The sequence below is a fragment of the Amphibalanus amphitrite genome, unplaced genomic scaffold, assembly GCF_019059575.1.
Source record: "Amphibalanus amphitrite isolate SeventyFive unplaced genomic scaffold, NRLGWU_Aamphi_draft 000915F_arrow, whole genome shotgun sequence".
In the NCBI taxonomy this organism is placed as follows: Eukaryota; Metazoa; Arthropoda; class Thecostraca; order Balanomorpha; family Balanidae; genus Amphibalanus; species Amphibalanus amphitrite.
Window position 1 is genome coordinate 132,536 of NW_024882409.1, and position 20,223 is coordinate 152,758.

The 20,223-nt window shown below is 47.6% G+C and overlaps 1 protein-coding gene and 1 long non-coding RNA gene across 2 annotated transcripts in view; one reads left to right on the forward strand and one right to left on the reverse strand.

The window, feature by feature from the left end:
• LOC122368017 overlaps window positions 1–20,223 on the forward strand; it is a 94,982-nt gene that overhangs the window by 15,462 nt on the left and 59,297 nt on the right. Inside the window, exons 4-19 of the mRNA XM_043341606.1 lie at window positions 1,921–2,116; window positions 2,594–2,720; window positions 3,218–3,334; window positions 4,769–4,887; window positions 5,197–5,390; window positions 5,693–5,852; window positions 6,280–6,481; window positions 6,910–7,079; window positions 7,822–7,990; window positions 8,475–8,654; window positions 9,154–9,336; window positions 10,330–10,417; window positions 11,345–11,439; window positions 11,766–11,942; window positions 12,370–12,572; window positions 12,970–13,290. Coding sequence (XP_043197541.1) covers window positions 1,921–2,116; window positions 2,594–2,720; window positions 3,218–3,334; window positions 4,769–4,887; window positions 5,197–5,390; window positions 5,693–5,852; window positions 6,280–6,481; window positions 6,910–7,079; window positions 7,822–7,990; window positions 8,475–8,654; window positions 9,154–9,336; window positions 10,330–10,417; window positions 11,345–11,439; window positions 11,766–11,942; window positions 12,370–12,572; window positions 12,970–13,290 — 2,701 coding nt within the window. The remainder of the gene's footprint in view (window positions 1–1,920; window positions 2,117–2,593; window positions 2,721–3,217; window positions 3,335–4,768; window positions 4,888–5,196; window positions 5,391–5,692; window positions 5,853–6,279; window positions 6,482–6,909; window positions 7,080–7,821; window positions 7,991–8,474; window positions 8,655–9,153; window positions 9,337–10,329; window positions 10,418–11,344; window positions 11,440–11,765; window positions 11,943–12,369; window positions 12,573–12,969; window positions 13,291–20,223) is intronic.
• LOC122368018 lies at window positions 13,809–20,136 on the reverse strand. Its single transcript, XR_006254167.1, has 2 exons — window positions 19,905–20,136; window positions 13,809–13,908 (listed from the first exon to the last, which is right to left on the reverse strand). It is a non-coding gene; the product is annotated as an uncharacterized LOC122368018 (long non-coding RNA).

The window sequence follows — 20,223 nt, forward strand, 5'->3', positions numbered from 1 at the left end:
GGGCGCTCGCTGCAGTCGGACCAGGGACGAACACCGCTGACCCAGCCGGGTAGGAGAGATGCCTCCGACGGTGGCGCCTCTGGCGGACGGAATGTGAGGCTAGAGGAGATGTCTCGCCGGGTCCTGAGGAGGCACCGGTGAGATTTGAGAGAGACGTGAGGGGTCGCGAGGATGTTTTTGCACGCAGCCGCCATAGTTTTTGCTCGGTAATGGTGTGAGTCTGATGCTTTAGAATACGTTTCCGATCTATATGATGCCTTTATGATCCAAGTAGAAATATTTGGGAGGTTGTTATCCTCTATCCATTACGTTTTGTAGTAGGTATTATTTCAATATTTATTCCTTTCTGTTTGGCCATAGCTATCCAATCTTTTTACGCTCGAGCGCTGCCTCGCGCGAAAGTTGGCCTTTCTTGTGCGTGTCAGGTCATGGCAGCAGCGCCGTGGCGCCGTCTATCTCGGGCTGACCCCATTCCGGGCCTCCACAGTCGAGAGGAGGCGTGAGAAGCTAGCTAGGAGAGAAACGGACCGGCGTGCACGAATTCGTGGGAGGGACAGAACCAATCGAGACCGAACGAGAGTTCAATCGGAGCCCCGGGCCCGTGCCCGAGGCGATGAGAGTGCTTGAGAGTGCTTTCAGAGAGATTTCGTAGTGTTGGAGAGCGAGCCGCAATGGGATTTAATCGGAAAAGGTTACACAGGGATTGGGCATTTAGCTTCTCTCCTGAAAGTTATGTCAGTATTTCACGTGGAGAAGTGCTTTGAGAACGTTCTGAATGCCAATCGGGATGTGTTTTGTGCGCCACAGTCCTGTAGTGCTTAAATGTGACCAAAAATGATTTTGATTTTAAGTAGAGATTACATAATATACAGCACCAAAGGTATTCGTCTTTGGGCACTAAAATCGGTCAGACTGCCATCGACGAACTCTTAAAATTATTATTTCTTAGTATTTTTCATATTCACCTTGAAGCCCTCGATTTGATTATATTTTTTACTACCTGCTTGCTCAAGAGTCGCTAAATATTTTCCCCGACGTAACGCCTACCCAATGTTTCACTGCCCGTAGCCCCAAAGTTAATCTTTCACGACGTTTCAGTCAATCTCGATTATTACCCGAGCACCGGCCTTTCCATTCCATTCCACTCGAGAGAAGGGGTGGGCGAGTGGGCGTCGCCAGCCAGCCGGCGGCCCTGGCTTGGTCAGCAGACGGAAGTCGCCGACCCTGAGGCCTCTGATGACGTCACATGGGTCGCCTGGCGCCGGATGGTACCGGAGTCGGTCACGTGACCGCGGCGGCCGCGCCCGCCGCCGCCGCGGCCACCGTGGGGAGGTGGTCCCGCTGGTCCCGTGATGTGCACAACGCGAGACGCCTGGCCTATATGGCACCTGAGCTGTGGTTTGGCCAACATCGGGAAATCACGGATTACGGTGAAAATGGGGCTTTGCGTGTGAAGTAAACAACTTAAAAATAAAACATGCCTAAATAGATTAAATTTAAACTCATCAGTGTTATTGCTTACGCTGATGTAGAGTTACCGACCCCTAGTTGAGCATCACATCCATAGGGATGCATTTATAAGCTCGTCCAATGCATGCATAAACGATGCAGCTACACATTTTTCAGCATCATCGCAGCTGCACGAATTACAACAATGAAGGATGACTGTCACTTATGAGACAACAGCTTCCCAGATACGGCTGACATACCTAAGGCATTGATATTGTTGGTATTGTTGACGGCGTAGAATATTAATGAGACAATGAAGTCAAACAAGAGCCAGTGTTTCATCTAGGTAACCGACTTGAAAAGTCAGAAGTCAGCAGTCTTTTATCAGCTATCAGAAGCACCCCCACCCCTGCACGAGTGACCTGCAAAGTGACACACCCAGCCTTGACACACCTCATTCTTGCATTCCAGATATGGCTCTCACCTAGTCGTCGTTCAAACCTATGACCAGAACAACTTCACCCGTCACCTAGCTGACGAGAACGCCGAAGATGGCGACCGCGATCGCTACTGGCTTGGTTTCCGAACTCTGGACGACCTCAGCACCAACAGCTTGGAGACAGCGGCCGGCACTCTGCAGAGCCAGTATATCGGCTTTTGGGACCGGGTGAGTGGCTTGCTGGCGGCTCAAAGGCTTTGGGGTGGCTTGACGGTGGCTCAACATCAGCTCAATGTCTCGAGCTCATAACCAGCGGGGATTTTGAGCCGTCGGACGATCTCTCCGAGGTTCAGAGAGCAACTCATGAGGGATTTGGAGACGGCGCCTGCTTTTACAAAGTGTCGTTTATGGGATTCGAAAGTACTGGCGAAAGTTAAGCTGTCGCAAACTGGTAGTAAACACAAATTGTTTTATACGCTTTTATGATGCTGCTAAGAGGTAACTACACATTTATTTTGTTCGCTTTCACGCTGATCGCTGTTGCTGAGCTCAATACGCGGAACTGTGATTTTTTCTGAAGTTATCATGAAATGTGTTTCTAACTAAAAGGTTTAGGAGCTTAACTTTACCATCATTGAGCTTGGATTTCCCCATCTTGACTTTTCTTGACTTCTTCTTCGTCTTGACCTCTCCCATTTCCGGCAGGGTAACCCGCGTGCTGAGCTGGGCGAGTGTGTTCGGGCTAGGTTCACCGATTCGGAACAGAGCTGGGCCCTGACCACCTGCGAGCAGCTGCTACCATTCATGTGCCGTGCCACCGCCTGCCTCAAGGGTGAGATTTCAGCACGGAATAACGGCTCGGTGGCCCGTATTGACATGCATGCAAGTCGTGTTGCAGAGGAGCGTTGGATGCAGCTAGTTTTTAATCATGCTGCACGATAGTTTCCTTCGTGTTATAGTTTCTAGTGAAATTTTAGCACCTACCGATTTTCCGCTCTCGTAAACTTGCAAGTAAAAATGACTTGACTGACATGTGTGCATTGAGCTAAAGCGTTACTTGTTTCCGTGTCGTATCCTGTTCTTGCTCATGTTCTTCTTCGATATAATTGATGTTACCTAGATTATGATCAAATATACGTTTAATGTAACCAGCAAAGATGCTACTATATTTATCACATTTACTCTTTGGTACGGACAGTAACAAATGTTTTCCTTCAACATCGTGACCCATTTTGGGACCGGAAGTAAACACCGTGTGATGCATCCTCAATCCTCATGGAAGGTAAAAAAGGACTACGGTTCCTGACTCTTGTTTGCCTTTGCTCCCAGGACACTTCCACTGCGCTAACGGCAACTGCGTCAATGGCGCCTTCAAGTGCGACGGCGAAGATGATTGTGGTGACATGAGTGATGAGAGCGACTGTCAGGATACTTCTCCCTGTCACGGTAAGAAACTGTCAGGACATATAGACCAGTGGTCGGCAGGTCATTCGGGGTCGTGCCCCCTTTTTGGGCGCCAGGCAGGGCCATTACCCCCACCTACCAGACCCCATTGCTGACACAACCAAGTTTACTGAAATTCCATACCGTCCTGGAACTCTTTGGGTATTTGTGTATCGCGATGTAAACGCGATGGGCTCGTAAGCGGATAGGGCTTTACCGTTTACGCTCCATTTGTGAAACGATCTTTAGGCAAAAAATTCCGGCAGGCGGCTATTTTTCTGTTGGTGAAAGTGGCCTCTGGACCCATAATGACCGTTGGCTTATGAGCTTTTTCTGGAGATCATCTTGAGCCATAAAATCTCACTTCAAGAAGTTATAGCGGGTCCCGATTTTCTCGACACTTGTCATTACCCTCTTGAATGAGACGGAATGACCAAGGACCTTAAAAATGGGCAGCAGCGGCTTCCTATTGTCACGGGTAGCACGCTCGTCTTTTTTATGTACAGCTCCATCTCAGAGTCCGAGAGGCCGCGGGGGTCCGATCGACTCCTCCCCCTTACGTAAGCGGCTGTTAAAACGCCAACAGACGGGCGACGGTTAAAAGTTGCAGCTGCTTTTGTACGACTGCACGGAGGGGTGAGATGGTGAGGCGAGCAGGTATATACATGAAAATTGGTATTTAATCAATGTGTGCTGTGCCTTTGGCCTGGGCTAATCTTTGAACCTTGGGATGCAACAGTCACGATGGCTCCATCACTGGAGCTACAAACTCTAAAAAGATAGGCTTTCTCAGAATCCCTCATTACCCCCACCGAAAGGGCTCCATTACCCCCAAAGGGGGCATTCCCCACCATTTGCCGACCCCTGATATAGACAATACATGTGTCATGTGAGGGCATGACAGTTGTCAATGTTATTATGAGGACTGTCAGGATATAGATCACAGCTTTATGTGTAACGATGAGGACTCTCATAACATATACCTACGACACCTGTTAAAACATATATGCCACTTATATATGTCGCGGTAAGGTTTGTCAGACAGGACTCTTATGAGTTATGTCAATTCTCTGTGTCACGTTGTCAATTCATAATTCCGCTCGTCGGCCAACTCACGATTCCACTCCAAATAAACTACAAGTGACAGTACCTAGGGGTGCATCTACCCACTTAGTGAACGTTCTCTGGCAAAAACAATCCACTCGACAATCACTCCAGGAAAACCATCATTTCACCCATCTCAGAAAAGTATCGAGGAAACTTCAAATGGAAAACACATCAATGGCTGATGCGGCAATCGCCTGCTAACCATCGCCTGGGAACGTAACCATCACTGATTACATAATACAAAAATAGCCGTAACACTGGCGACACTGGCTCACCTAGTCCAGTTGATCCGCATTTTATGTCTCACGTGTGACTGATGTTTTATTACAGAGTACCAGCGCTCGTCGTCTGGTACCATCGAGTCTCCTGGATACCCGGAAAGGTACCCGGCCAACCGCGAGTGCAAATGGACCCTGGAGGCACCTGTTGGACACCGGATTACACTGCAGGTCAGTCGCGCATTATACGACATTTTTATATCAAAATGAAAGATTGCGAGTAGATTCAATTACCTATTTAGATTATTTTGATGACGTCTTTTTAATGGATCAGTACCGGCTGTTTTAATGACATCGTCGGAGCATTCATTTAGGATGCTTTCGGTAAAGCATCACACGTTGTTAAAACCGAACGCTAATTAACACGTAATATGAAAATTACAATGAAAATGTTTTAAAATTGACCATTTCCTGTATGAGCCTGTCTGTTTTTCCAACACCCACCAAGTCTGACTCATCACTGTTTTTCTTCCGCCGCAGTTTTCTGCTTTCGACACGGAGAAAGACTTTGACACCGCCCAGATCCTGAGCGGAGGTGCCACCGAGGAGTCAGCCGTCAACATCATGACCCTGAGCGGCCAGGAGGACCTCGCCTCCAAGCTCTTCACCTCCGCGTCCAACTTCATGATCATCAAGTTCAGGAGTGACGCCAGCGTGGAGAAATCTGGCTTCAGGTGGGTTTCTCGTCTCGAAATGATTGAGTCTCTTGGTTTGCAACGACTCATCCATAACTCCTGCAAACTCATTCGCGGAAGACGTCCCGCTTTTGTTGGAAATTAAGATAAGATAGCTTGATAATGTAAGTGCTTGCATTTAAATTTTTGGTTATTTGTCATTGTTGAACTATGCTGACCTCTTCTTACGTATGCTGACCTCCGCTGAACCCGATTAATCTCTGTTGACCTCTTGTGTTGAACTCTGTTGACCATGTCCTCCGTTAAGCTCTGTTGACCTCCGCTGACCTCTCTGACCTCAGGGCGTCGTGGAAGTCGGAGCCACAGCAGTGCGGCGGTGACCTGGTCGCTCCGGCCTCCCCCCAGCGCCTGACCTCGCCCGGCTACCCGGAGAACTATCCCGGGGGTCTCGAGTGTCTCTATATCATCAGCGCGCCGCTCGGACAGATTATCACACTGCAGGTACGAAGCATGCCTGTTCAGAACATAGGTTTCTGTATTACTGCTATAAATTATTGTCGGGACTTACCCAATTGTGAACTTACGGACGTTAGGACTTTGAAATATGTCGTATTCAACCTTCTTACGTTTATCTATTTTTATTTTTATTTTTTGCTGTCATCGCACAATGCACATAAATAAATATAATTTCATTTTACTGACAAGCTTTTTTCACCTGGCTGGATAGTGGATAGTAGTTATATGCTTCTGCACCACGTTGTCACATGCTATCCCTGTTTATGTTTATCGCAGGCAATGAATATCAAAAGCTGTCGTTGCTGGTAATAAATAGGTATTAGCAACAATAAGTAAGTTTTCTTATTTCTATCATACACTATCGCCTTTCCAATCGTTCCTTTCTAACTCCTCCCCTACCCACTCTCCCCAGATCGAAGACCTCGACCTGGAGGCCGGTAACGACTACATCCGTATCCGTGACGGGCCGAGTCCGGACGACCGTCAGCTGGCGTGGCTGACTGGCTCTGCCCCCGAGAGGCGGTTCATTTCCTCCACGGGGAACGTCCTCTACCTCTACGTCAGGACCGACCTGGGCAACAGCCGCAGGGGCTTCAGCATCAAGTACAGAGCAGGTACGGTGTGACGAGGAGTTGATGTGGGAAGATGGGGCTATAACGGAAAGGAAATACTATAATAAAAGAAAGACTATAAAATGCCATCCATAATCCATGACGAGAATACTAGTTTTTTGCCATGATAAGATTGTTGAGCTGTCACTTGTCAGGAGTTGGGGCGTTGCCTTTTGCCAATGCTAGGGAAGTTCTGACAGGTGTATGGTTTGTGCCTTGAACAAGGCATTCTCAGTTGTTTGCTATCGGATAGGCGTATTCAGGATAATGTCATTGTACCTACACCCGTAATAACTATTTTATAACGGTGGATAGTATTTTAATCGTCAAATGCAAATCGGATAGTGTATAAACCCACCTTTCATTTTGAATAAGGTTTTTGCATCTTATGACCTAGCAAGCCAATCTCACGCTCTAACTTTTCTCCGCAGGCTGTGACGTGACCCTGAAGGCAGACAACGGTAGCGTGTACTCGCCTGTGTACGGTTTGGCCGACTATCCGACCAACTTGCAGTGTGACTACCTGATCCAGCGCCCGGCCGGGGGTCCGCTGAGTCTGCGCTTCACACATCTGAACCTGGATGAGACGGACGCCGTGCAGGTTAGTCTAGTCGGGTTTTGTTGGGAGCGAGCTCTCGACCTAAAAGGGCCATTGCTATGGGAGGCTAGGGAAGGGCGTCGACATTGGGCTGTGCGGGACACCGACAGTGATTCGTGGATGCGAAATCGTCCCAATGGGACCGGATTGCCCCATTGGGACAGTCCTCCCACCTCCCAAACGGTCACCCCGGAGAGGATTTACAGGCCCTGGTGTGGACCGGCCTCATCCACCGGTTGACAGGTGGGGTGACCGACAGCCCAGAGAGGGAGCGTGAGGGGGATGCGATGCGTATGTGTCGATCCTGAGGATGGCGAGGACAGATCTTTCGACGATCAAAGTTGTCACTGATTTGTTCACAATCGGACCGCAATGACTCGCATCGTCTCGGTCCCCGAGCTGCCTGTCATCTGGCGGAGGACGACAAAGTTTACTGTTGAACACAGGTAGCGCTAGTGTTTGTCCACCGCCTCCATTCGCGGACATTAAGTACGCATCGCAAAATTGATGAGGATTGAATGCCATGTGTCGTGTTTATGTCGAGCCCCCCCCCCTCCCCTCCCCCTTCTCATCATCGCTCTTTTATTTGGCTGTGGCGTCCATTGATAAGTTTTAGAATTTTGACGTCATTTAACTCTTTGTGGCGAATTAGCTCGATTCATTGACTCTTATATTCCCTGTCGCCAATTGATCCATACCGTCCTCCGACCTTTGTTTACCCTTTATGTCACCGTTTTGTCCTCAGGTCTATGACGGCCCGGACAGCTCCAGTCTCCGCCTACACTCGGGTGACGGATTCACAGGTCCCTCTCCGCCCCAGCTAACCCTGACGGCTCAGTCGGGTCAGATGCTGGTCAGGTTTAACTCGGACCCGCTGAAAACGGCCAAGGGATTCCAGGCCGTGTTCTCGTCAGGTGAGGGAGTTGGATAATCATTACATGTTGAATGATTTGGTGACGTGTAGAAGTGAGACTGATCTGAGACTGTAGTATACTTATTACGGTGTATGGGTGCCGAATATGTATATTGACCGGCGTAAAATTTTGCTGAAGTTTTTTAATGCATATGCACATGCTTCAGGATTGACATGCAATAGTTGATATTCTCATATTTTTGAATGGAGGAATATGATAATTGCCAACAATAACCATTTTCAACTTGCAAAGGGTGGCGGATGCCTATAGCTGTATGTATGATCTGAATATTAATTATTGCTACAATACGATAGAAAATAGGTTCGACCTCAACAATGCCCTTCCCTGTCTCGGTGATCGTGATATTGCTGCCATTAATCATGGCATTCATCTCAGACATTCATGCCTATCAGTGATTCGCCTCAACTACAGCCCCTCCCAGCCAGCTTTCACATAACCAACCCCCTACATCTCTCCTCTACAGACTGCCCGATGCTGGAGCCCGGTAAGGGAGCCATCGGTACGAGCCGTGAGACCATCTTCGGCACCCGGGTGACCTTCACTTGCCCAGCGGGGCAGGAGTTTGCCACCGGCAAGTCCAAGATCATGACCGAGTGTTTGCCAGGTGGCAAGTGGACCGTCAGCTATATCCCCGACTGCCAGGGTGAGTTTTTTTTAAATGTATCACCTATGACAGATAGTGTTATGCTTCAGATATAGCACTAGATTTGGGGTAGGGATGGGAATGACATTCATAATATATGGCGATGTGTGTTTTAGGCGATAAAATGTGATTTTTGTTACGATTCTTGGACAAAATATTTCATTACCGAGCGTAATTATAACAAGGAAGACAGAATAGTTGTGTGCTATGGTATTAGAGGATTGATGGTAAGAGGAGGAACAACATGTATTTCCTCAGCAATATGCACCGTTTCGTACAAGGACTCTGGTTTTCGCACATTCGTAATAAACGTCTATAATATACACATTCTTCTAGCCTTGTTTGACCATATTTTATTTTTGACCGAGCTGTTGGACGTAAACCAATCTGCCTCTTATGTGTCCCAAGATTGCATACTTCCAATCGAAGATCTCATCGTTGTATTCACTACTATTCCCTCATATGTGTCCCAATACTACTTAACTACGGTCTCCCACAGAGGTCTACTGTGGCCCGGTGCCCCAAATCGACAACGGCTTCTCCATCGGTGCGACCAACGTCACTTTCCGCGGAGAGATCACGTACCAATGTTACGCCGGGTTCGCGTTCCCGTCCGGCCAGCCCCTGGAAACCATTAGCTGCTCGGCCGACGGCAACTGGGGAAAGCTGCCCGTCTGTCTGGGTAAGGACCGGGAAAACTGACCGTCTATCTCGGTCTGAAAGGAATAGCTTATAAGAGCAGACAGGCTGAGAGCATAAATGCAGCAAAGTCCTTTTGTTTATCGCTACTTAACAATTGTCATAAAATTATTTATCGTTAATCGCTTGTCGTTAAATCGCTTGTAAGTTAATGTATCTAATTTTAACTTACTAACGATTTAATGACTAGCGATCATCGAGTAACGATTTTATGACGATTGTTTAAAGGGACTATCCCACCTTTAACATTGGGTTTGAGTTGAGATAGCCAAGTTTGCGGCGAGGTTCAGAAACCACTATCTATCTAGGTTGCAACCCCCGCGGCCTCTTGGTGTTGAAGAAATTCGTTCCCTTCATTTGAAAATGGGCCTTGTACAAGGCCCTATCTTCAACATGGAGCGACCGTTAGTGTGACGTCACCTCGTTTAGTCATTCTGATTTAAATGGGTTTGTTCGTTGAAAAATCGCTTAAAACTTGGTCTGAACTTTGTTGTGGTGCCTGCAGAATAAAAAGAATCAGCTTTATGACAGTAATGTGGCCTGGGGAAAGAGGTAATTTTGGGCTGTGACGTCACATATTTGAAAGTTTGTGTTTGGAATATGGGAAGCCTAAGATGTTTAATGAAAAATAAATGCCAGAACCGTGTTCCTGGTCATCCAATCTATAAAGTCGGGCACAATTTAACTGGTTTTAACAACATTTTAGAAGGTGGGATAGTCCCTTTAAGTAACGAAAGGTCTTTGCTGCATTTATACTCGCAAATCGATAGCGGCCCGTCGGATTGGAAAAAATTGCGCTTCATTTGTGATGGAAAGTAATATCGTCGTCAGGCATGCACAGATTCGAGTTTTAGATCTGTATATGTGATCTCTATAGATTTCAAAAACGAGACTGATATTTGTTTTTGATGATTGTTTTACCATCCCGCACATGTGTGAAGGTGTGCTCAACTAACAACAACCCGTATCGTGCCAGCCTCCCAGTGCCCGTCGCTGCCGGACGTGCCGTTCGCGCAGAAGAAACAGCTCAACGGAGGCGGACGGAGCTACGGCACCGTTGTCAGGTCAGCTCTCCCTACTTAGAAATGTCCAGGCAACGCTCGATCGTCAATTTGTTACTTAAAAAGTGCTAGCGTAACGTTTTCTTCTGAAGTTTGGCAAACAACGCCGAACATATTATCGCTCCTATGAATTAATTTTGATCCGATGTTCAATATTTACCCATGGTGAAACGGTCTTAGTCGCGTATTCGCAACGCCAGTAAACATTGATAGCCGATAGGGCCTTCGGGATTAATGCGACCATTACATAACTACACATTTGTGGCTCACGGAAGGAACTGCGTAGCATTATGCGCACAATGCGAAAGGTGCTGCAATGCGTTTCTTCTGCCATTACGTAGTTGAAATTACAGCAGCTATCAAGACGACACAATATGCTTGCGTTGCGAAACGGTGCTAACTAATGCGTAAAAGGATAGCTTTCGATCTTTATTTCTAGTTTCTAGTTCTCGTCCTAATGTCACCGTTCCGTGCTTCTATCCTCAGGATACTGAAATCCTTTTCCTCCACGCCGCAACCCCCCTCCGGGCTGGACAGGCAACTTTATCTCATGCGGGCTGCTCCCTTGGAGCGGCACCGCTGCTCCCGAGGGAGCGCACCCCGTAGCCGGGTGCAGTGAGTACCTTGGGGCTGGGTGGCCTGTCCTCTGGACGGGCTCAGCCCCGGTGACTCAATAGGGTGCCTGCCCAGATCAATGTCTCTCCCTATATCCTATCATCCTCCCGGCTCTGAAATGGTCCCATTGGACCGAAAGGGCCTAACCCAACAAAACAAATCATAATGTCACATCAGCCGTTGCGTACGCAACTATAATTTGCATCCGTTTACCTGCAAAACTACTGTTACTTCTGAAAACATGTGTGACACTTGCCATTTACATGATATCACTGTTCTTAAGTCTGTACTCATTTGCGACCTCTCTGTCCTCAGATACGAGTGTGAGCCCGGATATGTTCGTTCCGGTGTCCCGGTCCTCTTCTGTATGAGCAACGGCACCTGGAGCAGCGAGGTGCCCAGCTGTTCTCGTAAGTTTGATAGCCTACGAATCTCGATGCTTGTTGAGGGTTTTCTGGTGCGTTTATTACATATAATTTCAGAAAAAGGTATCTCAAAAATACTTAGAGAATTTAAATGTCGGGGAATTATAAGGGAACTTATTATGGCATAAGATTTATTTTCGAAACGTTAAAAACGTTAGAAAAGAAACGTCAGAAACGTTAGCAGTTGCAAAATGCCAGTAGCTTGTATGTCACCATCATGACCATAGACATAAGATAGACGGCACCGTTGAAGCCAATTCTCTCAATCTCCATTCCGACCCCATTGACCGTTTCCCTTCCCGTTTCGCCAGGCGTGCGGTGCCCCGCCCTGCCCACCATTTCCGACGGCTACGTGCTCTCTCCCGCTGCCGAATACTACTACGGTGACGAGGCCTCGGTGCAGTGCTACCGCGGCTTCCGACTGACCGGCTCTGCAGTCATCACCTGTGGGCCTGAGCAGCAGTTCATCAATGTGCCAGAGTGCCAGGGTGAGTGGTAGTGGGGAACAGTGGCCTATGTTAGAGACGTGGGTAAACGCGGCAATCACAAGGAATAGTCGAGTGGTTTTGATGAATTGATACTTACGTGTATCTGTGTATGGGTGCTGCGAAGCAATGGATGCTTAGCCTATTTATTTTATTTAACGGCGTATCATTCCTACATATTTCAGCGGCCATAAAATTAATGATGTCATCATTTTGCTTATTTCTTAGCATTTTATCTTGTTCACTTATGTTTTTTATTTGCTTGCACGCTAAACAATTGCTTATTCTGGTGATATTTAACAGCGATTCGGGCAATAATTTCAACTTTTTAGTCTCCTTTCGGCCGTCTAATTTCCCATTTCTGCTAGCTTGCTTGTCTTCCATTACTTTGATTTCTAATTAAAATCCACGTTCCGTTTCCACGTTCCAGACATCAACGAGTGCGCTGCTGCCAAGTGTGACCTGGCCTCTACCAACTGTACCAATACTGCCGGCTCGTACCACTGCGGCTGTCGGCCCGGGTTCGCGCCCAACCTGCAGTGCAGACCTGTGTCAGAGCTGGGTGTCAGCAGTGGGGCCATCAGTGACGAGGATATATCGGTCTCCGGGACGGAGGACGGATATGATAAGAATGTGAGTGAATGGGGGAGGGAGATGGAGAAAGGGAATGATAGGAATGGCAAGGGAATTGAGAGAGAACGGGAGAAGAAAATGAAAGCAGAGAGAAAGACGGGAAAGAGTGAGATGACTGAAACAGACTTGAAGGGCAGAAAAAGGGATTGCAAAGAGATCAATCAATTTATGCTTGCGAATTATGAGAGATTCGCCAACAGGAACTCGATTCGCCTAGCTTTGTTATTGATAATAATTTTGGCCACTGCTGTCTTCAAGAGTCAAGTCTACGCAATCCACGAACTTACTCAGATGTTGTTAATTCCACAAGTGTCCCCATGACCCCGTGTGTCCCTGCTGACCTCATGTGACCCTCGTATGGCCCCGTATGACCTCATGTGACCTTTCCTGCCCCCAGGCTGTTCGTCTCAACGCCGAAGGCGGCTGGTGCGGCGCCCGGGAGGGTCCCAAGGTCAACTGGGTCATGATCGACCTCCGGGCACCCACCGTCGTCCATGGTTTCCGCATCCAGCCCGTATCTCGTCCAGACCGCAGCGTGGCCTATGCCAAGAGCCTGAGGCTGTACTATACCAACGAGCTGACGGATGTACTGAAGGAGTATCAGACCAGCAGCGGGGCACCCGTAGAGTTCCGCACGGCTGGAGCCGGACTGTCGGTGATCAGCATGCCGGCGCCCGTGGAGGCCAGATATGTGCGGCTCACCATACTGGATTATGAGGTGAGTGGTGTGTTCTTGGTGTAATTAGTGCGGCTATTTGTTCGTTCATTCAGCAATCGCGTTGGCACAATCATATGCAAAAGTTGAAAGTAATGCTTTGTAGGATGTGTAAGTGCTTGGCTTGTACTTGTACTTGTTGGGTTAGGGCGCATAGCCTCGTTGGGCTCAAGCGTCCGTAGTTGTTGTCATCAGTGCGCCATTCTTGTCACGATCGAGTAGATGTTGCAATCGGTTGCAGCCAGATTGTGCAGAGGGAAACTAAGCAGATGAAGGAAAATGATAGGTTTAGCATGGGATGGCATGGGGATGTATGCGCGGGCTTCGGATATGTCCAGGCAGGAAATGTCCGGTGAAGTATATTAGTAACGGTTAGTTTCTAACATATAACTGATTAAAAACTTAAAAATAGAAACAAAAAGGATGGTTTCTGGTTATGAGTCATTCAATCATAACGCTCTTGACCTCGCATCTGTCCAGCGAGCCATTCAGTTCAAAAGGATCTTCAGGCACGAGTCTTCTCTTGGTACCTCACTCAGTTATCAACTTGCGTTGGAGGGTTCATGTCTCATGATCATACCGATCATAACGAGCCTCAACTTCGGAACTATGCGACTACTTCTACAAAAGAAGGGACCGGATGGTACAAAAAAGATTAACGAAGGTATACATCCAAGAGAAATCTAGAAAAAGAAACTACAATAGCAAACCAGTACAGGCTGCTCTTCATTCATCCACTAACTGCATCCATCTCTCACACCGATGCATCTCCACTCCCGCATCCTTCTCATTCAACATTCAATCTCCATTCATCCAATCATTCCCACACAATGCACGACTGTTACACACATGAGGACGTCCACAGAGCAGTCGCAGCACATAACACAAAACACCAGAGAGACGATAAAGTAAACAATCAACACAAATTACAAAAGCAGGAGATCACATCAATGTGCCAGATCGACGGCCATGCCCTCCGCATCAGTCGCGACGGGGTTCGCCAATCGGCAGGTAGACTAACATAATCCAATAATTGCACATGATAGCTTCAAACACAAATAATCACAGCTAGTTCATCGCAGATCATCGCAGTCACAGCTTTTTGAAGAGATTGGTAGCACGTAGGAACCTGAAAACCTCGTCAGTGATGTCCGGGTGTTGATCACCCAGAAGAGTTTTCAGGGTAAGTGGTACATCCAATTGAAGGCACTTCTGAACAATCGATTGTCGGTGAGTAGCATACACTGGGCACTCCACAAGTATATGTTTAACTGACTGGGGACACAAACATCGGTTACATTCAGGCCTGGGGTCTCTATCTATTATATGTCCGTGAGTGAATCGTGTATGTCCTATTCGCATGCGACATAACAAGATTTCCTCCCTGCGACTGGCGCGTTTACAAGATGACCATGGTCCAACTTCATCCTTTATCAACTTCAAGTTGGTGTTTGAGTTATACTGCTGCCAGCACTGATGGAACAGGCGACGGACAGACAACCCAATATCGGGATAGTGCTCTTTGGGACCCATTTCAAGGACTACTATTTGATCCAGCGAGATAGCCTCCCTGGCCTGACGGTCAGCTAGCTCGTTCCCAGTGATGCTGCAGTGTCCAGGGATCCACAAAATAACAAGTTCGCGATCAGACAAAGTAATCAATCGATGACAGGTCTCTAAAATCTTCATGATAGTAGGATGGGAAGTGACCGGCCCACGAAGAGCAGTCAGCACGGACAGGGAGTCCGTGCAAATGACACATCTCATGATACCACTTTCCTCCACAAATAACAGTGCCCGTAGTATAGCGAATGCTTCCGCCGTAAATACAGAGCAGTTATTTGGCAGCTTAAACCTTTCACGTCGGTTTCCAAGTACATACGCACATCCAACACCATCATGGTTCTTTGATCCATCAGTAAAGCAGAAAGAGAACGTTGCATATCTCTCTCTGAGGTCATTAAACTGACATTGCACTTCAATATCAGATAAGTTTGCTTTTCTCTCATTTGTTAGTCGAATCAGATCACATTTCTGCAAGTGCCAAGGCGGGATGGTACCAGATAAGGACGTCAATTCGTTCGGCATATCAAAGTTTGTCTCAGCGCATATAGCCGAGAGCCTCTCATACACAGGGAAGCCTGCGATTCGCTTCAAATAATCACTATCAATGGCAGGCAGCGATGCACCGCGTGATATCAATTCAAGACATGGATGGTTGGGGTCACTCTTCACTCTCAAGCAGTACCGTAAGGTCAAATCGCACCGTCTTAATCTCAGAGGGGGTACGTCTGCTTCCACCATCAGAGGTAGTATGGGGGAGGTTCTAAGCGCGCCCGTAGCAATCCTCACGCATGCATTCTGGATGCTATCAAGCGACTCAACTGTTTTGTTTCGTGGACCATCCAGTATCTGGCATGCATAATCAAGTATTGGCCGTATCATTGATTTGTAAATTCGCAAAAGTATCGTTCTATCCGCTCCACAGTTCCCTCCGGCCAAACATCTTAGGATTGATATACGTTTAGTTGCCTTTCCCTTCACATATTTAATATGTTTGCTCAAATTCAGTCTCGTGTCGAGCAAAACCCCGAGAAACTTGACCTCCTCGGAGTAGCTCAAGTGCTCGTTGTAAAGTCTCAATCGGGGCACAGTGGCTAATTCCCTTGCTTTCATATATCGTCTGAATATAATGGCATTGCATTTGTGCGGTGAAAAAACAAAGCCCCATCTGTCAGCCCATGAACTAACATGGTCGAGAGCTAACTGCATTCGGTCAACTAATTGTGCAATTCTCCTTCCTTGCACCCACATGGTACAATCGTCAGCGTACAGCGCACATGTTGGGTTTCCGGGGACTCCATCAAATATGTCGTTTATCATGATGTTAAACAACACCGGAGAAATTACACCACCCTGTACCAAGCCATTGTCCTGTTCAAATGTATCGGAGAGGCAGCCATTTCTGACTTGAAAGGTTCGGTTATCAAGGTAGGATCGAATGAAGTGCATCATTCGCCCTCTGAAACCAAGTGCGTGCATCTTGGTCAGCAGGGCCGCCGTCGAAATAAGATTATACGCATTCTTAAAATCCAAGAATACAGCTAAAGTATACCGGTTGTAAAAGAAGCCCTGTCTAACATTGGACTCCAGTCGTAGTAAATGATCAGCTGTGCTCCGTCCCTTCCGAAATCCGCATTGAATGGCTGAAAGCATTCCTCCGTTTTCAATAAACCACGCCAGCCGTCTGGTAACCATTCGTTCCATGACCTTACTGAAGCATGATGTAAGCTGTATAGGTCGGTAAGATTCGGGTTGGTGACTTGGCTTCCCGGGTTTAAGGATCGGCACCATAATGGAATGTTTCCAAGTGTCGGGAAGACGCTCTGAAAGCCAAATGTAATTAATCAGCTTTAGGATCTGTGTCAATTGCTCATCATTAAGTTGCTTGAAAAACATGTAGTGAATCTTATCAGGCCCAACAGAGGTATTTCCACAATGGGAAACTGACCATCTCAATTCATCAATAGTAAACATGTCATTGTAGCACTCGTCGTTGTCGCTCGCAAACGATGGAAGCTGTTCGAGCAAAACACTCTCTCTTTCCCTAAAGGCAGCTCTATAATTAATGGACGCCGACATCCCCGAGAAGAAATTCCCGAGCACGTCAGCGACTTCTTTGGGATCGTCTGTCATATTGCCATTGATGCATAATACGGGCAATGGCCGCTGGTAGCGCTCCTTCTTTGTAAAACGCCGTATTATGTCCCATAGTTGTCGCATAGGGGTGGTATGTTTGAACATATGTAGCAGTTTCTCCCAAGAGTCCCGTTTTGCCTGTCTAATAATTCGCCTTGCTCTTGCTTTAGCAGCTTTATATTCCATGAGGTGTAAAGTTTGGTGGCTACGACGAAACCGGTTGAGTGCTCGTCGCCGACTACGAATCGCCTCTTTACATTCCTCAGTCCACCATGGACAAGTGTACTTTGAGTTGTTCCGTTTCATAGGTACGCTATCCTCCGCAGCCCTCAGTAAGGCTTCGGTCATAGCTGTGCAGTTTTCCATTCCTATTCCTTCACAAAATCGTAAGTCGCACTTCTCAGTAAATTCAGACCAGTTGGCCTTATTAGTATTCCATCCCGTGAAATCTGTGTTCCGACAGGTGTCAGTTCCAGGCAGATCAAATGTTATGTATATTGGGCAATGATCACTGGAATATAGATCAGAGTCGGTACACCATTGCAGGTACTGACCTATATTACCCGTGCTCAATGTTAAATCAATATGGGACCATAGTCCAGAGTATTCATCGAGCCGTGTCGGGCTGCCATCGTTAAGAATATTCAGTGCGTGTTGACGAATAACTCGTTCCCATATGACTCCTCTCTGGTCACAACGATCTGCGCCCCACATGTAATGTCGGCTGTTAGCGTCTGTACATATAATAAAAGGTTGTGGCAGCTGGCTCACCAGACCACTGAGAACCTGCTGCGAAAGACGCTCGTTCGGCGGAAGGTACAACGAACAAATACACAGCCGACATCTGCCAGTTGGGACCGATATTGCAACAGCTTGTAGACAAGTATTCAGATTTATCTGACAATGGGGATGTTTATTGTTAACATAAATACTGACTCCTCCCTGTCTCCTGTCCGTATTGGGAAATGCGTTATAAAGAGTGTAATTATTAAGGCGGAAATCATAAGGATCATTAGGGAGAAAATGTGACTCTTGGATGCAAATCACATCTTTGCCTTTTTCCAGTAGCACAGGTTTAATCTCCGACCATTTTCCAATCATTCCACGAGCATTCCATTGCATGATGGTAAAACTCCTCACACTATTAAGCATAACGCTGTTTCTAACTAACTATTCGACGGAAAAGTACCCAGCACGGTCAAGGTCACCTTTGCGCTCGTTCTCGGCTCTGAGGTCGGGCTCACGCCGCGCCCCAGGACCGGGCCCACGCCTAGCCCCGGGGCCGGCCCGCCGACCTCGCGATAACATCGGGTCACGTGACCTGCCCCACTGCCCCGGGCGCCGGTCGAACCATCCCGGCTCCGACGGAACACGCCCGTTTCATCAGCCCCGCCGCCAAACCGACCCAAAAAAGGATCGCCTGGCAGACTGATGACGACCACCACAAAATCAAATATAACACATGAGATACTGAAACCAGACACCAGATGCAAATCAGGATAAGGAAATAAATAATACATAATCTGGGTACCGACTGAAACCTGCGACAAACGCAGGCAACTGTAATCACTGGAAATAATTGTTCGATATTTGCCAGAAAAAACCACAAACACAGAAATGATGCTTTTGCTGGGTATTGTCTAAGAGTTGGGGGGATGGGAATTGTTTTGCCAACACTGTTTGGACGAAGGAAGTCGCGAAGCACTTTGGGCCCGCTGCATTGGTTTGAGCCGACCACGTTCACCTCGCCCTGGGGCTCGAGTGAATCGAGTCAGCTCGGGGGACGGCGAAATCTCGTCATCCCCAGTCAGTGCTGGAAGGACAGGCATGTTGCCTCCCTTCTTTCCCTTGCCCTTCCTCACAGTTTGCCACTTCCCAATCTCCTTGTCAAAGCCAGTCACTGGTCTTTCATCTGAGTCGACATCACCATGTTTTTGAACCTCCATAGAATCACTCTCTGTCTCTATGCATGAAATCTCACCACTACTCTCTACACCCTGTGCACCGCTGTCAGTGATGCAGGCAGGCTCTGTCTCCTTGTCTGTGCCTTTGGGATCCAATTGTTTGCCCAGAACCTGCTTGAGCAAACCCACCAGCTCTGTCACTGCATCTTCAAGCTTACCCACCCTGGTTTTCAGTTCCTCCTCCTGTGGGGATGAGCTCTGTGGTACCTTAAGGACCTCAGAATATGATTTTGGACTCTGTTTCTGTGCTTGTTCCTCAAATTTTTTCCTCGCCTCCCCAAAGGAAATGTCTTGTTCTACTTTCATTCTACATATTGCCCTCTCTTTGACCCATATCTCACACCTCCTATCCTGACAGGAGTGGCCACTCTTGCTACAGTTGATGCACTTTGGAGTGCACTCTCCCTCATGACTCGGTTCCCCACAGACAAGACACACACGATCATCCTTGCATGTCGTTTCAGAATGGCCAAATTTACCACATTTGTAACACATCATTGGATTTGGGATGTACTGGTCAACTTTGTAAGTGACATAGTCCAAAGAAATCCTAGAAGGGCAGGTGGGGGTATCAAAAGTTAGAAGGAGTGTTGCTGTCCTTTCAGTGCGCCCATTGACCTTCCTTGTGAACCTTTTGACCTTTGTGACACCAGACTCTTTCAACCACCCAGCTACTTCCTCCTCAGACAGTTCCATCAGGTCGTGGGCCCGCACGATACCCCGGGAGGTGTTGAGCCGTTCATCCCTGATCACCTGACACTCCTCACCTGCAAACATTTGAACTTTCAGAAGCTTGGAAGTCTGAGACTCATTTTTTGTCCTCATCAGCAGCCCACCATCAGCCAAGAGGCTAGCTTTAGCCAACCTATCATCAGGTCCCAGTATCCCTCTGATTCCGAGCTGAACCCAAGGCCATCCCTTTGATTTAAATGAAACATCAGATAACAACTTTACCTTCAAGAAAGACCCTGTGTTGTTGGACTCTCCTCCGTCAAAGAAAAACTCGTCAGGTCGCACCCGCTTTACGGGCCGCCTCCGATCCATCACTGCATCACCTCTTACTTCAAAGAAAGAACTTGCCTTGCAAACGAAACAGAAAATAGAAACCAATGAACCCAAACTCCAACACCCTCAGTAACGCGCGAGAGATCGCAGCTAAACTCGAGCTCCTCCTCCGCCGACGTCTCGCACACGAGTGTTGTAAGTGCTTGGCATTTCTATTCATTACGTCGGAATTGTTAATTGTGCGCATTATTTGGCTTCGACATTCTTA